General features: G+C 44.5%; 2 protein-coding genes across 3 annotated transcripts in view; one reads left to right on the top strand and one right to left on the bottom strand.

Annotated features, from left to right (window-relative positions):
• The window catches only part of PGCKA1 (PDCD10 and GCKIII kinases associated 1), a 133,905-nt gene extending 118,244 nt beyond the window's left edge, over positions 1–15,661 (top strand). The window contains exons 3-4 of the mRNA XM_019025916.4: positions 12,137–12,190; positions 13,384–15,661. Of these exons, the coding sequence (XP_018881461.2) occupies positions 12,159–12,190; positions 13,384–14,302 (951 nt within the window). The 5' untranslated portion in view covers positions 12,137–12,158 and the 3' untranslated portion in view covers positions 14,303–15,661. The remainder of the gene's footprint in view (positions 1–12,136; positions 12,191–13,383) is intronic.
• RELL1 (RELT like 1) overlaps positions 14,100–16,422 on the bottom strand; it is a 93,383-nt gene continuing 91,060 nt past the window's right edge. Inside the window, exons 7-8 of one of the 2 annotated variants that reach the window (XR_008678809.2) lie at positions 14,415–14,519; positions 14,100–14,270 (exon numbers count right to left, since the gene is read on the bottom strand). The gene's annotated coding sequence lies outside the window, so the exon portion shown is untranslated. Of the gene's footprint in view, positions 14,520–16,422 lie in introns of both variants that reach the window. The other variant, XM_004038531.4, reaches the window with a different exon arrangement.

Consider the following 16,422-nt stretch of genomic DNA (forward strand, 5'->3'; position numbering starts at 1 on the left):
AAGATGGTGAAACCCCATCTCTACTAAAAACACAAAAATTTGCTGAGTATGGTGGCACGTGCCTGTAATCCCAGCTACTCAGGAGGCTGAGACAGGAGAATCGCTTGAACCCAGGAGGCGGAGGTAGCAGTGAACCAAGATCATGCCACTGTACTCCAGCCTGGGTGACAGAGCAAGACTCCATCTCAAAAAAAAAAAGAAAAAACTCATTTCTAGTTAGATAAGCAAAAACATGTATGTTTTGTTTAGCATACCTTTGATTGTTCATCAAGTTGAACATATTTTCACATATAAGGCTTTCCCTTTCATATACTACTTGTTCAGGTTCACACAGTTCTTTTTTTAAGTTGGTCTCTTGAATAATTCCAACCCATTTCACATTAAAGCCAATGTTAAGAGTGAAATTTTTATGTTTCAAGCATTTTTACTTCATTTATTTTTATTTTAAGTTTTTAAAATTATTTTTAATTTTTGTGGGTACATGGTATATATATTTATGGGGTACATGAAATATTTTGATACAGGCTTGCAATGCATAATAATCATATCCAGGTAAATGGGATACACATTGCCTCAAGCATTTATCCTTTGTGTTATAAACAAACAAGTGATATTCTTTAATTATTTTTAAATGTACAATTAAATACTTATTGACTGTAGTCACCTGTTAAGCTATCAAATACCAGGCCTTATTCTTTCTTTGTAACTTTTGTTTTGCCCCCATTAGCCATCCCCACTTCTCTTTCACCCCCACCCCCAACTATCCTTAACAGCTTCTGGTAACCATCTATCTACTCTCTATCTCCTGAAGTTCAATTGTTTTAATTTTTGGCTCCCACAAATAAGTGAGAACATGAGAAATTTGTCTTTCTGTTTCTGGCTTATTTCACTTAACATAACAACCTCCTGTTCTATCCATGTTGTTGCAAAGTAAAGGAGCTCATTCTTTTTCATGGCTGAGTAGTTCTCCATTGTGAGAACTCTATACCACATTTTCTTTATTCATTCTTCTGTTGCTTCCAAATCTTGGCTATTGTCAATAGTGCTGCAATAAACATGGGAGTGCAGGTATCTCTTCAATACAGTGATTTCCTTTCTCATGGATATATACTCAGCAATGGGATTGCTGGATCATATGGTAGCTCTGTTTTTAGTTTCTGAGAAACCTCAAAACTATTCTCCATAGTGGTTGTACTAATTTACATTCCCACCAACAGTGTATGAGGGTTCTCTTTTCTCCACATCCTCACCAGTATTTGTTGTTGCCCATCTTTTGGATAAAAGCCATTCTAACAGGGTTGAAATGATATCTCATTGTAGTTTTGATCTGCATTTCTCTGATGATCATTGATGTTGAGCACCTTTTCCTATACTGTTTGCCATTTGTATGTCTTCTTTTGAGAAATATCTATTCAGATATTTTGCCCATTTTTAATTGGATTCTTAGATTTTTTTTTCCTGTAGAGTTAAGCTCCTTACGTATTTTGGTTATTAATCTCTTGTCAGATGGATAATTTGCAAATGTTCTCTCCCATTCTGTGGGTTGTCTCTTCACTCTGTTGATTGTTTTCTTTGCTGTGCAGAAGCTTTTTAACTTGATGTGATCTTTGTTGTCCACTGTTGCTTTGGGTGCCTTTGTTTCTTGGGTATTACTCAATAAATCTTTAATCAGTCCAATGTCCTGGAGATTTTCCCTTGTCTTCTTGTAGTAGTTTCATAGTGTGAGGTCTTAGATTTATGTCTTTAATCCATTTTGATTTGATTTTTATATACAGCAAGAGAGAGGGATCCAGTTTCATTCTTCTGCATATGAATATCTAGTTTTCCCAGCACCATTTACTGAGGAAACTGTCCTTTCCCCAGTGTATGTTCTTGGTTCCTTTGTTGAAAATGAGAACACTATAAGTGTGTTGATTTGTTTCTGAGTTCTGTCTTCTATTGGTCTATATGTCTATGTTTTTATGCCAAAACCATGCTGTACCGATTACTATATCTCTGTAGTGTAATTTAAAGTCAGGTAATGTGATTCTTCCATTTTGTTTTTTTCGCTCAGGATGGCTTTGGCTAGTCTGAGTCTTTTGTGGTTCCACATACATTTTAGAATTGTTTTTTCTATTTCTGTGAAGAAATGTTGATAGAGATTGCATGGGATCTACAGATTGCATTGGGTAGTATGGACATTTTAACGATATTGATTCTTCCAATCCATAATCATGAAATATCTTCCTAATTTTTGTGTCCTTTTTAATTTCTTTCACCAACATTTTATAGTCTTCATAGTAGAGATCTTTCACTTTTTTGGTTAATTCCTAGGTATTTAATTTTATGTGTATCTATTAGAAATGTGATTTTTTTCTTGATTTCTTTTTTGGATTGGTCGCTCTTGGCATATAGAAATGCTACAGGTTTTTGTATGTTGATTTTGTATCCTGTGACTTTACTTAATTTGCTTATCAGTTCTAATAGTTCTTTGGTGGAGTCTTTAGATTTTCCCAAATATAAGGTTGTATCATCAGCAAACAAAGGTAATTTGACTTCTTCCTTTCCAATTTGCATGCTTCTTATTTCTTTATGTTGTCTGATTGCTCTAGCTAGGACTGCTAGTACTGTATTGGATAACTGTGATGAAAATGGGCATCCTTATCATGTTCTAGATTTAGAGAAAAGGCTTTCAGTTTTTCCCCATTCAGTATGATACTAGCTATGGATCTGTCGTATATGGCTTTTATTATGTCGAGGTATGTTCCCTACTATACCCAGTGTTTTTAGGGTTTTTATGAAGGGATGTTGAACTTTATCAAATGCCTTTTCAGCATCAGTTGAAATGATCATATGGTTTTTGCTCTTCATTCTGTTGATATGATATATCACATTGATTTGCATATGTTGAACCATCCTTCCATCCCTGGGATAAATCCCACTTGGTCAACTTGGTCATAATGAATGATCTTTTTAATGTGTTGTTGAATTTGGTTTGCTAGTATTTTATTTAGGATTTTTGCATTGACACTCATCAGGGATATTGATCTGTAGTTTTCTTTTTTTTGATGTGTCTTTGTCTGGTTTTGGTATCAGGGTAATACTAGCCTCATAGAATGAGTTTGAGACCTCAAAGACATATCTACATTAGAGGCACCCCAAGCCCAGTAATGCTATGGTTCTTGCAGACTCATAGAGGTATCACCTTGGTGGTCTTGGATAAGATCTGAAAGAGTTCACTGGATTACCAGGCAGACTCTTGTTCCCCAAACAAAAGTTTCTCTCTCTGTGCTGAGCCACCTGAAGCTGGGGATAGGGTGACACAAGCACCCTTGTGGCCATGATCACTAGGACTGTGCTGGGTCAGACCTGAAGCCAACACAGCACTGGATCTTACCCAAGGCCCTCTGTAACCACTATCTAACTAGCTCCAATGTTTGCTCAAGGCCCTAAGGCTCTACAATCAACAGGTGCAAAGCCAGCCAGGCTTGTGTCCTTCCCTTCAGGGTGACAAGATACCCCAGGCCCTAGGTGGGAGCTAGGGACTGAAGTCAAAATCCTTAGAGATCTACCTGGTGCTCTATTCTACTGGGGCTGAGCTGTCACTCAAACCATAAGACAAGGCCATTTCCATTCTTCCCTCCCCTTTTCCCAGGCAAAGGATCCTCTCCCTATCACCATTACTACCACAGGCCCACAGAGAGTATTGCCAGGCTACTGCCGATGTTCACTTAAGGCCCAAGAGCTCCTTAGACAGTTTATAGTAAGTTCTGCCAGGCCTAGGACACATCCTTCAGGGCAGTGGACTCGCCTGTGGACAAGTGCAAATCCAGAAATGCCATCCAAGAGCCAAGGCCTTGAATTAGGGACTCCAAGAGCTCGCTTGGTGCTCTACCCCACTGTGGCTGAGCTGGTACCTAAAGTGCAAGACAAAGTCCACTTTACTCTTCCCTCTGCTTTTCTCAAGTAGAAGTAGTCTCTCCCCATAGCCACCACAGCTAGGAATGTGCTGGGTCTCACCTGAAACCAGCACATCTCAGAGTCTCACCCAAGGCCCACAGCGTACTACGTGGGTATTCCTGCTGGTTATTCAGGGCCCAAGGGCTCTCCACTCAGCAGGTGATGGGTCTTGCCAGGACTTGGTCCTTCCTTTCAAGGAAGTGCAGTCCCTTCTGGCCCAGGGTGTGTCTATAAATGTCATCTAGGAGCTAGGGCCTGGAATGGGGGCCTCATGACTCTGCCTGGTACCCTATGCTAATGTGGCTGAGCTGGTATCCTATGGTGTAAGACAAAGTCCTCTTTACTCTTCCCTGTCTTTTCCTCAAGCACAAGGAAGGGGTCACTTTCATTGCTGTGAGCTGTGCTGCCTGGGTTTTTGGGACACGTGACACAGGTTCTCCCTTAGCCACTCTGGTGTCTCAGTAGATCAGGTGCCCCCCCAGGTCCACTGGCTCTGGCCCCAGCACAGCACTGATATCTTGCCTAGGAACCACAGTTCTTGTGGCCTAGGCTACCCTTCAAGTATATTAGGATTGCAGAGCACTTTAGTCCATGGTGGTGCCGCTTGCCAAAACTCAAGTTCCAACAACTGGAATATATAATTTCCCTCTGGCTAGATCTGGTCCAAATGCTCCCTCTGTGTGTGGGTAGGCTGGGGAGTCGTGGCTTAGCTGATTTCAGCCTGGTTTTGCTTTTTGCTCTGATAGGGCAGCACTGAGTTCAAACGCAAAGTCCCCAAATCACTGTACTCTCCCTTCCCCAAACACACAGATGCTCTCTCCACGACATGCAGCCACTGCCAAGGAATGGGCATCGGCAGTTCAAGATTGTCTTTCCTACTACCCTCTTTAGTGCCTCTTTCAGCAATATGAAGTTAAAACCAGGTACACTGATTGTGTACCTGATTTTTGGTTCTTATAAAGGTGCTTGTTTGTGTAGATGATAGTTGTTAAATTTGGTGTTCCTGTGGGGCAATGAAGTGAATATCAGTGGAGGCTTCTATCTGGCCATCTTGTTCTGCCCTTCCCCAAGAGCATTCTCTTATATAACCCCAGTACAATGTTCAAAAGCAGGTAATTCACATCAATTTAATACGATTACTTAATCTACAGACCTTATTCAGATTTTACCAATTATGTCAATAACGACCTTTTAGCAAGAAGGACATGCAGTGCATCGGTTGTCATGTCTCTTAAATCTCCTTGAATTTGGAAGCATTCTTCTGTCTTTCTTTGCTTTTTCATAACATTACATTATTTTAAGAGTACAGGCCAGTTGCTTTGCAGACTATCCCTTGTTGTTTCAACTCAGAGTATGCTCTTTTGTCAGGAAATCACAGAAGTGAGGCTAAGTTCTCAGTGCATCCTATCAGGAGCCACATGCCATTGATTAGTCTCATTATGGCACTATTACCTTTGATTACTTGGTTAAGGCGCTGTATGCCAGGTTTCTCCAATGTAAGGATACTATTTTGTCCTTAATCATATGGGGGGGAGCTACTTTAAGACTAAATATCCTGTCCTCCTCAAAATTTCACCCACTAGTCCTACCATCCATTGATACTTCTTACTGACATCAATTATTATTATGATGGCTATCAAATGGTTTTTCTATTATTATGATGGCTATCAAATGATTTTTCTAGTTCCAGTATTTCTCGTATGTTTGTTAGCTGGTTTCCTACTTGTAAGGTAGAGTGTTCCCTTTCCCTTTATGTATCTTAGTGTGGACTCATAAGTCCTTGTTTTATTCAATTGGCTACAAGTGCTGTAGATTAGTAATTATTTTAATACTCCAGTTGTTCCACATTTGGCCAGTAAAACTTCTACAAGTGGATTCCTGTGTCCTTTTAAAATGTCCCTGTCATTCTTCAAAGCTATCACTATTTAAAGGCAGCTTCCAGATGGGTTGAGTCTTTTCCTATATGCCCTTGACTTCCTAATGAATACTCAGTTAATTTCTCTGCCTGGCTGGAGAACTCCTGGGCTTCCCTGGACTTCGCCCTTCCCCCACCTCCATTGCTACCCTCCCAGCAAGGAGGATTCACCAATGACTGACATGGCATTAGCATGGCCTTCTTTTTTTATTGTTTGTTTGTTTTTGTTTTTGTTTTTTTTTTGAGACGGAGTCTCGCTCTGTCCCCCAGGCTGGAGTGCAGTGGCGTGATCTCGGCTCACTGCAAGCTCCGCCTCCCAGGTTCACGCCTTTCTCCTGCCTCAGCCTCCAGAGTAGCTGGGACTACAGGCACCCACCACCACGCCCAGCTAATTTTTTTGTATTCTTAGTGGAGACGGGGTTTCACCGTATTAGCCAGGATGGTCTCGATCTCCTGACCTCGTGATAGCCTGGCTTTGTTTAAACACAAAACAGAGTCAGCCCCCAACACAGGGCTGCAGAAGCAGGCGGCAGCAGCATTGGGTGAACACAGCCATCCTAATGGTGTTTGTTTTTCCCCTGTGTAAACTAAGCAGTTGTTGTGAAGGATTTTCCCTTTGTTGCCTGTTGCTTTTTTATGCTCCAAAGAGGAAGCAAATTTTGATTTTGCTCAGTAATAAAGGGACCCAACAACTGAATTCTTACCTTTAAGCTAGCTGTTGCCAAAAGGGAGGCAAGGAAGAAAGCTGATAGACTGCTCATTTTGAACCCAATCTTACATCAAAAGAGCATATTTTTTTCATTGCTGTGTGTCACATGCTAGACCCGGAGCATTTCCTTGTTGCCCCTGGGCTTAGGAGAAGTCCTTGCTAAATGCAAGATGTAGAAGTGGGAGTGACGTATGAAAAAAGAAATGAATTAAATTTGATATGACACATCATATAAGGAAGAATAATTGTAGACACAGGCATGCAGGGGTTGGGTGTGAGTACATTAGTCCCCACCCTTTTTGTCAGCAGTCACACAACCTTGGACATTAGAGCCTGTCCGTCTGATCTAGAGAAGGAATGTTTCTGGGGAAGGAAAACTCAGGGCGAGGTGAGAGAGGACAGAACCTCTAACCAGGAAGAGGCTGTCCCTGCCAAGCTCCGGAGAGGCGCAGAAGCATGACCCTCAGGTATGGGACCAGGTCTATAGGAAACCCATGTGGTGTGCCCTAATGGGAGGCAAGCCGGGGAGGACCCAAACTGGAAACCTGATTCTGAAAGAGGAAAACCACCACAACATCCTTTGTAATTGCGCAGCTTGGAAGAACAGTATAGATCCTGTGGTTTTCCTGGGGAAGGAGGGGAGCCTAATAGCCGCAAATGGTGTATATTTCCTTCAGAAGCAGGGAAGGGGCAGTTTTCGAGTGTGGCTGTTAAATCTCAGCACTCACTTCATTCGGTGCAGGCTGCTCCTGTGGTCTTGGCTATAGCAGCAGAAGGCGGGGATGGAGGGTGCCCCAGGGTCAATCTTGGTCAGCCTCCGAGGAGCTGGGAGCGCAAGGTGTCACTCTGGATGTGCCTGCCTGCTTTTCCTCGCCTTCTTGCCTTCCTTCGTCTTTCCTTCTCCTTTTCTTTCCTCCTTTCTTTCGCCTTCCCCTGTACACCTCTTGAATTCACCATCATAAAGTTGACCTGAGATGTTTCAATGAGTAATGTTTTATGATTGCTTCAGTTACATTATTACAATCCAGTCTGCCTTCCTTGTTTCTCAAACACTTCTAAGCTCTTTTCTCCTTTTCTTTGACTTGTTTTTTTTTTTTTTTTTTTTTTTACTACCTATCCTCCTGACTAGTTGTTGTTGTTTGTTGGTTGGTTTGCTTTTAAAGAGTCCAGGATAAACAAAGTATTGCAGGCATGAAAAGGGTCAGGATTTCGGAGCGAATTGTGGAGGGGGAGGGTCAGGACGGGAGGGGAGAGGAGGGGAGAGGAGAGGGGAGGGTGGAGGAGAGGTATTGAGGGAGGGGAGGGGAGAGGAGAGGTGTTGAGGGAGGGGAGGAGAGAGGAGAGGTGTTGAGGGAGGGGAGGGGAGAGGAGAGGTGTTGAGGGAGGGGAGGGGAGAGGAGAGGTATTGAGGGAGGGGAGGGGAGAGGAGAGATGTTGAGGGAGGGGAGGGGAGAGGAGAGGTGTTGAGGGAGGGGAGGGGAGAGGAGAGATGTTGAGGGAGGGGAGGGGAGAGGAGAGGTGTTGAGGGAGGGGAGGGGAGAGGAGAGGTGTTGAGGGAGGGGAGGGGAGAGGAGAGACATCAAGGGAGGGGAGGGGAGAGGAGAGGTATTGAGGGAGGGGAGGGGAGAGGAGAGGTGTTGAGGGAGGGGAGGGGAGAGGAAAGGTGTTGAGGGAGGGAGGGGAGGGGAGAGGAAAGGTGTTGAGGGAGGGGAGGGGAGAGGAGAGACATCAAGGGAGGGGAGGGGAGAGGAGAGGTATTGAGGGAGGGGAGGGGAGAGGAGAGGTGTTGAGGGAGGGGAGGGGAGAGGAGAGATGTTGAGGGAGGGGAGGGGAGAGGAGAGGTGTTGAGGGAGGGAGGGGAGGGGAGAGGAAAGGTGTTGAGGGAGGGGAGGGGAGAGGAGAGGTGTTGAGGGAGGGGAGGGGAGAGGAAAGGTGTTGAGGGAGGGGAGGGGAGAGGAGAGGTGTTGAGGGAGGGGAGGGGAGAGGAGAGGTGTTGAGGGAGGGGAGGGGAGAGGAAAGGTGTTGAGGGAGGGGAGGGGAGAGGAGAGGTGTTGAGGGAGGGGAGGGGAGAGGAGAGGTGTTGAGGGAGGGGAGGGGAGAGGAGAGGTGTTGAGGGAGGGGAGGGGAGAGGAGAGGTGTTGAGGGAGGGAGGGGAGGGGAGAGGAGAGGTGTTGAGGGAGGGAGGGGAGGGGAGAGGAAAGGTGTTGAGGGAGGGGAGGGGAGGGGAGAGGAGAGGTGTTGAGGGAGGGGGGGGAGGGGAGAGGAGAGGTGTTGAGGGAGGGAGGGGAGGGGAGAGGAGAGGTGATGAGGGAGGGGAGGAGGTGCACGTGCTTCTTCTTGCCTGTCCTATTTATCCAGCTCATCTATGAATTATCAGCAGAAAAGGAAAGTAAAGGAGGAGTAGAGGCTGGGAATAAAATCCTGGGCTTTAGAAATGGGGTAGTTTAAGAGTATTCTGAAAGGTACAGTGTTACACATGTGTCCACAGTTCCATAGCAAAAGCGATTTTTCTGTCTATGGGACTGTTGTTGTACTTGGGGTTTTCTATCTTTCAATTGGTGTCACAGTTGATAGAAATATACCATTTAGCCCTTATTCCAGAAACAAGTCCTACTCGACATTGTTAATACTCTTGTTTGTATGCATAGGTTCTGGCAACTAGATTATATCTTTCTTGGATACTAGACCTCCATCTTTTTCTTTTTGGGGGGTGTGTTTTAATATGCTGTATCCAAACGGGGTGGTTAACACACCCCTGGTCTATGTTTATTATGAATGTTTGCTCATATGACCCCCAGCAACACTATATAGTAGGAATATTATTATCCCCATCTACAGACCAAGTGACTGAGGCCTAAAGTCCCACAGTAGCAGGGTTTTCTGTCTCCTGAGCCCACCCTCGTAACACCTGGGCGACACGGCTGGCACAAACTGGAAATGTCTTGATTGGTTGCAGACACACAACAGGTTCACTGATAGTGCTCTCATTTTTAATCCATAGCCATTAAATCATTCATTCATTCCACATTTATTGACTGCCTGCTGTGTACCAGGTGCTGTCCTAAGTGCTGAGGATTAGACTTGAAGAAGGGTGGAAAAGGTGGGTCACAAACAAACCTGTGACAGAATGTCCAGTGGTGACACATGCTAGGAAGAAAACTGAAGCACAGTAAGGAAAGAAAGGGTGGCAAGAGATGCAGGGCTGGCCCGAGGGACTCTTCTACATTCCATGAGTCCTCCCAGGAAGAGTTGGAAGGACAAGGGGTTTGGTCCTCAAGCGTGAAGTGATTTGGGGATGTTACTAGTTTTCTGTGCTGCTGCAGCAAATTACTACGAACTTAGAGGTTTAAAAAAATGGAAGCGGCCGGGCACGGTGGCTCACACCTGTAATCCCAGCACTTTCAGAGGCCAAGGTGGATGGATCACCTGAGGTCAGGAGTTCAAGACCAGCCTGGCCAGCATGGTGAAACCTCATCTCTACTAAAAATGTAAAAGTTAGCTGGGCATGTTGGCAGGCACCTGTAATCCCAGCTACTCGGGAGGCTGAGGCAGGAGAATCACTTGAACCAGGGAGGCAGAGGTTGCAGCGAGCTGAGATCGCGCCATTGCACTCCAGCCTGGGCAACAGAGCGAGACTCTGTCTCAAAAAAACAAACAAAACAAAACAAAACAATGGAAGTTTATTCTCTCCCAGTTCTAGAGACCAGAAGTCTGAAATTGGTATCAGTGGGCTTGATCCAGGGGTGGGTATCAGGGATCAAGGTGTCACTGGGGCCACACTCTTTCCAGAGGCTCCAGGGGTGAATCTGTTCCTTCCCTCTTCCAGCTTGGGGGGCTGCCAGTGCTCTTGGTTTGTGACCTCCTTGCTCCAATCTCTGCCTTTTTGGTCACATTGCCTCTTCCTCTTCTGTCTATAATCAAATGTCCCTCCACCTCCCTCTCATAAGCATTTATTTAATTGTATTTAGAGTCCACCCAGATAAACTAGGCAAATTGTACCATCTGAAAATCCTACACTTAATCACATCTGCAAATACCTTTAATTTGGGGGCTGGGGCGGCATATAAGGTATTATTTATAGGTTCCAGGGATTAGGATGTGGATATCTTTGGGGGCCATTTTTCAGCCTACCATAGGGAGTTATTTGTGGATTTTATTTTTTTAATGTAAATCTAGTCCCTTTTAACTAAGCAACCAATCTATACTTCTTAAAAAGCACCAGTCATGTTCACTGTGGACAAAAGCTTATGAAGCAGCATCCCTGGAAATTCATCTATGATTGAAAGAAGGAAGGAGGGACAACATGGGAGACAGAGACACAGCCAGCAATGATCTCTCTTTCTGGTGCATGTGCTTCATGGAGACAGGGGGACTGGGGATGCAGATTCTGTTTTGGCTTGTCTTTTTAAAGGCTGTAGGCCCGGCACAGTGGCTCATGCCTGTAATCCCAGACCTTTGAGAGGCCAAGGCAGGCAGATCACTTGAGGTCAGGAGTTTGAGACCAGCATGGCCAACGTGGCAAAACCCTGTCTCTACTAAAAATACAAAGATTAGCCAGGCATGGTGGCACCCGCCTGTAAACCCAGCTACTTGGGAGGCTGAGGCAGGAGAATCGCTTGAACCTGGGAGGCAGAGGTTGCAGTGAGCCGAGATTGCGCCACTGCACTCCAGCCTGGGCAACAGAGTGAGACTGTGTCTCAAAAAAATAATAATAAAAATAAAGGCTGTAGATATTAGAAATGAATAATATCTAAGAGATGCTTCCATACTCATTTTTAGGATGTTCTGAGGAAGGAAGAGGCCAACATGGTCAGTCTTATATGAAGAGAAGATTTTGTTCCAAAGGAAATGATGGGGAAAAGCCCAGCTTGGGGAGGGGTCAGGGAACAGTGGGCATGTGGGAAATGAGTCCACCTTCTGCCAGGAAGCCCAAGGGGGCATGTCTTTGAGCTGCAAAAGAACAGGTCCACAAATCATAGCTGAGATTGGCCCAGCAGTAGGAAAAGCAACACAGAATCAATTTAATGTGGTTGAAGCTTGTGCGATGACTTGGGCTATCACGCTCCTCAGGGCCTGAATCATGGGACACAATAGATCCGCCAGCTTATTCCGGCATCCTTTAACTCTTGAGGAGCAAATGCCCTGGCAAGGAATCCGTCAGAATCTCCTTCCCCTCCTGCTGCTGCGTGCAGTGGGCTGTGCCCTGGTGAGGTTCCTGTGTCCTCTGTAGAAGGTAACAGATTAGAAAAGCAGAAGTCCCTTCTCTGTCTAGCATCCTTCCACCTTCTTCTCCTCATCTGCAAAATGGGGATGAAACACATAACCCCAGGGTTGGGAGAAAGGTCTGACACAGAGGCAAGTGTCAGTGAACGTCTGAGAACTCTGAAGCGGTGATGGAAATGGGGTATTCCTGGTAACCAGCACCCTCTCTGACCCACGTGGTAGTTACCCTTTTGCCAAAATGTGTGACTCTCTTAATACATTTTGAGTCTCTAGGCAAAAAAAAAGGCAAACTTAATTCCTACTAATATATCACTCACTGTGTTCTCTACCTTTTACACTTTCTTTTCCAGGTGGTAACAGAAAACAATCCAGATGGGGTGCAGGTGCTGTAAAATAATACAAAGGTAAAGCTGGAGAAATACTACTTCTAAATGGAGGAATTTGTGATGAGCGTGGGGTCACTTAAGACCGTGCGTGTATTCAGTGCATTTATCCAGCTTGGGGCATGATCAACAGTGCCAACATATTAAGAGTTTGGAACTGTTATAATATCATTTAAAAGAACATGTGCCCTAGATTTTTTTAACTTCTTTTGCTCACTTCTCAAAGCATGTTGGGAACACCATCATTTTCTGAGGCTGAATTTGGTCTGGGTTTCTGAGGATGCCTGAAATGGCATCGCTGAAAATAAATCACCCCAATCACATATGTGCTTTTAATTTTGTCCACATTGCATTTCAGAAAATTGTGAGTAACATGAACATAAACTTCTAACTAAGAAAAAGGGAAAAAAAGTAACTGATGGTCTTGCTTTCTTAACAAATATACTGTCTTTTTAATCGGAGTTCTATTCTAGACCTATATATAAATAAGCTGTATTCCACTGTAATCATAATGTGATGTTTGGCTTTATTCAAAAACTATGTATTGTAAGTATCATTCCTGTGACTACAGACTTCATATTTATCATTTTAGTGACTGCATAATATTCCATTGAGAGGATGTACTCCTTATGGCCCTATTAGTGGACATTTGTTTTATTTGTTTTTTATTTTAAAATTCTATGAACCACTTTGTATTTTACTTCACCCCTTACCCCTCCTTCCTCCTTTTGGCTCTCTTCTTAAGAGTATTTCAGGCAGAACCTTGTTTATCTTTTTCAAGACTGTCTCGCTCTGTCATCCAGGCTGGAGTGCAGGGGCGTGATCTCAGCTCACTGCAGCCTCCGCCTCCCAGGTTCAAGCGATTCTCCTATCTCAGCCTCCCGAGTAGCTGGGATTACAGGTGCCCACCACCACACCCAGCTAACTTTTGTATTTTTAGTAAAGATGGGGTTTCACCATGTCGGTCAGGCTGGTCTCGAACTCCCGACCTCAAGTGATCCACCCGCCTTGGCCACCCAAATTGCTGAGATTACAGGCGTGAGCCACCAAACATTTTTATACCAACTATATCTATTTGATTTAGACATACTTATCTAGGTTGAAAAGTAATCACAGAAATTAAATTAGCAGGAATCGTAGAAAGAAACAGGGCCTGTGGTAAAAAGCATTAATGATGGAGCAGACCTGACTGGTTTTCATTGTCTTTCCTGAAGCTATCTCTTTGATCCAGTTCAAGTGCCCTCTCCTGGCTATGTCAATGAAGTCAACAGCTGCAAGCTAGATGAAGACGACACTGATAAATTAAAAGGCAAATGGAGCAGTGAAGTCTTGGTGCAGAAAAATGACCCTCAGAGGCAGGGCTCAAAGAAGACTGAGAGCAGCAGCAGGACAGCTGATCCATGGGAGCCCTGCTGGCCTCACCAAGGGCCGCTCCCACAGGGGGACACTGGAGGGGAACACCATGCCTGCGGTGTCAACGGCATCGGCCCTGCTGCCACTCCACAGCCCACTGGGAATTCCAGCCCCGCCCAGGATGACAGGGGCTCCTGGGCCAGTACTGCAAATACTGTTCCCCCAACTCAACCCTTCCTGGAAGGAGGGGGCACCAGGAAACAGGACTGTGTGCTGCTGGCCTCAGAAGGGACCCAAGTCATGAGAAATGGAGGCTCCAGAGCTCCTTCTGAGGCAGAAGGTTTTGCCTTGGAAGTACAAGACCATGTCTTCCAGATACCAGCCCCAGATTACCTTCAGCAATGGGGCCCAGCTGGAGACAGCGTTGATCATAATGAAAAGGACTGTGTTTTCAAGAACCATACTGAGGATGAATCCCTAGAGGGAATTCAGCCCCCAGTGGGGGAGCATGGTTTGAATATGCCCTTCTCTGTGAGGAGAAGCTGGGATTCATTGAATGAGGATGTGGAAACAGAAGTTCTAAGCATCTGCTTTAATGAGAAGGGTCCTGTTCATGCCATGCCTGTGGTTGACTCAGGAAACAGGCAGGAGGATACCCATGGCTCCGATGGAGATGGGGTTGGGGATGGGGAGATTGTGGATGAGGATGCAGCGGTGGCGGAGGCCCTTGCGGCTTTAGAAGCTGCTACTGCAGGAGAAGATTTGGATGAGACTGATTAGGGGAGGGGATTTGCACAGGGAGGTAAGCTGGTGTCATGCTGAGCATGCAGACGCATTTGCTCCCTGGATGCAGAGCAGGTGATTCTGCCAGCAGGCACCAGTGCAGCCTTACCAGTTGTTTACATCCAGCATCTGTTCTGATTGTCAGCATCTGTCCCATGCTGCTTGTCACATATCTGGAGTTTCACTCTGTGTAGATGAGCTGTCATTCAGGACACTAGGAGAAAAATCTGAGTGGGTCATTGTGCCCATATCCACAGAAAATGCAGAAGTTGAACAGCTTGCTTGACAACCCTCAAACATCTTTGAGCACCTGGTACAGATGTTTATGACAATACTCTAAGATCTCAACCCTTGATCCCAAAGGCACACAATCACAGAGCATTCCTTTTGACTGTAAACTGTTTACCTTGCTTTTGAGAGCCAAACATTGTACCCAACCTGGAAAAAGTAACTACCCCAATTAAAGTGCCTCATGTGTCCCCAGAGCATGGCTTAACTTCAGGGACAATCACCCAGGGAACTAATAACTAACCAGTTGTTCAACAGCGGGTTAAGCTCAGCAGTTTTCACAGTAGAGCAGAAGTCCCCAGGAAACAAAGGGTTAGTCATTAGCTGAGATGTTGATTTTAAAACACCTTGACCTTAACTTTTTTACATTATTACTTTTAAATCTCCTTTGGGATTGGGGAGGCTGGCCAAAATAAGTCTTAAAACTGCTTGTGTCATATTTGGATTTTAAGTTCATGACATTCAGAACAGCAAAGCCATATATGCAATGTTTTTATGCCATTAAATGTCTGATTCCAATTAAAATATAACAACGTATGTGTCTTTCTAGAAGTCTTAACTCAAAGGTGGTTCTAATTTTCTCAGAATATCAGTGACCCTGGATGTTACTTTCAATGTAAAGAACTAATCTAGATGGCCGGGTGTGGTGGCTCATGCCTGTAATCCCAGCACTTTGGGAGGCCGAGGCGGGTGGATCACAAGGTCAGGAGTTCAAGATCAGCCTGGCCAACATAGTGAAACCCTGTCTCTACTAAAAATACAAAAAATTATCCGGGCACGGTGGCGGGCGCCTGTAATCCCAGCTACTTGGGAGGCTGAGGCAAGGAGAATCGCTTGAACCTGGGAGGTGGAGGTTGCAGTGAGCTGAGATCGTGCCACTGCACTCCAGCCTTGGGTGACAGTGCAAGACTCCATCTCAAAAAAAAAAAAAAAAAAAAAAAAAAAGCTAAGCTAGGCACAGTGGCTCGTGTCTGTAATCTGAGCACTTTGGAAGGCTGAGGTGAGAGGATTGCCAAGGCCAGGAATTCAAGACCAACATGGGCAATTTAGCGAGACCCCATCTCTATGAAAAAAAAAGCAAAAAGAGCTAGACTACAAAATTATACTCAAGGAAGGGACCAAGTTGGTTTGCAGAGCCATAGCTTTGGCTTTCTCTCTGTCAAACTTGATGCCATAACTAAATGTCCTGATCTTACCTCAAAGATGAACAAGCCCTCTCTGGATTTCAGCCTTCTAATTCATTGAAACAAGGACAACCATTCTAACATAACTCAACGGAGAATTTAAAGGCATTAAGGATGCTCAAAACTATCTAGAAAAAAATAAACATGGAAGATGCTTTAGTTTGGTGTTTTGTAACACAGAATTGAAATCTGACTGAACTTCATTTGATTTCCAGCTTTGCCATGTGACCTTGGACAAGTTATGTATCCCTTTACCCATCTGTAAAGTGAGAATAATAATTGTATGTGCTTGTAAAGGTTAAATGAGATGATGTAAGTGTTTAGCACAGTGCTTGGCACACTAGGCACTCAAAAATGATGTTTTACTAGTTGAAAACAATTCCTTTAACAAACATTTTTATATCCCCACAACTGAAAACTCTAAAACTGGGAAGTATGTATAATGTCATTATTTGATTTTGGTAATTATTTAGTATAAAACATGATTTCTGAGCCTTCCAGCACCTTTAAGGACGGCACCCTTACAAATGCTTAATGAGCCTATGGGTTTGTTTGGTACTGTAATGACAAGCCATCGCAAGTGACCTCTATATACAGGGTCACTCAGAGCCCTTAAAAAGATAAAGTCTTTGCATTGTTAATTGC

The sequence above is a fragment of the Gorilla gorilla genome, chromosome 3 (genome assembly GCF_029281585.2).
Source record: "Gorilla gorilla gorilla isolate KB3781 chromosome 3, NHGRI_mGorGor1-v2.1_pri, whole genome shotgun sequence".
Lineage (NCBI taxonomy): Eukaryota > Metazoa > Chordata > Mammalia > Primates > Hominidae > Gorilla > Gorilla gorilla.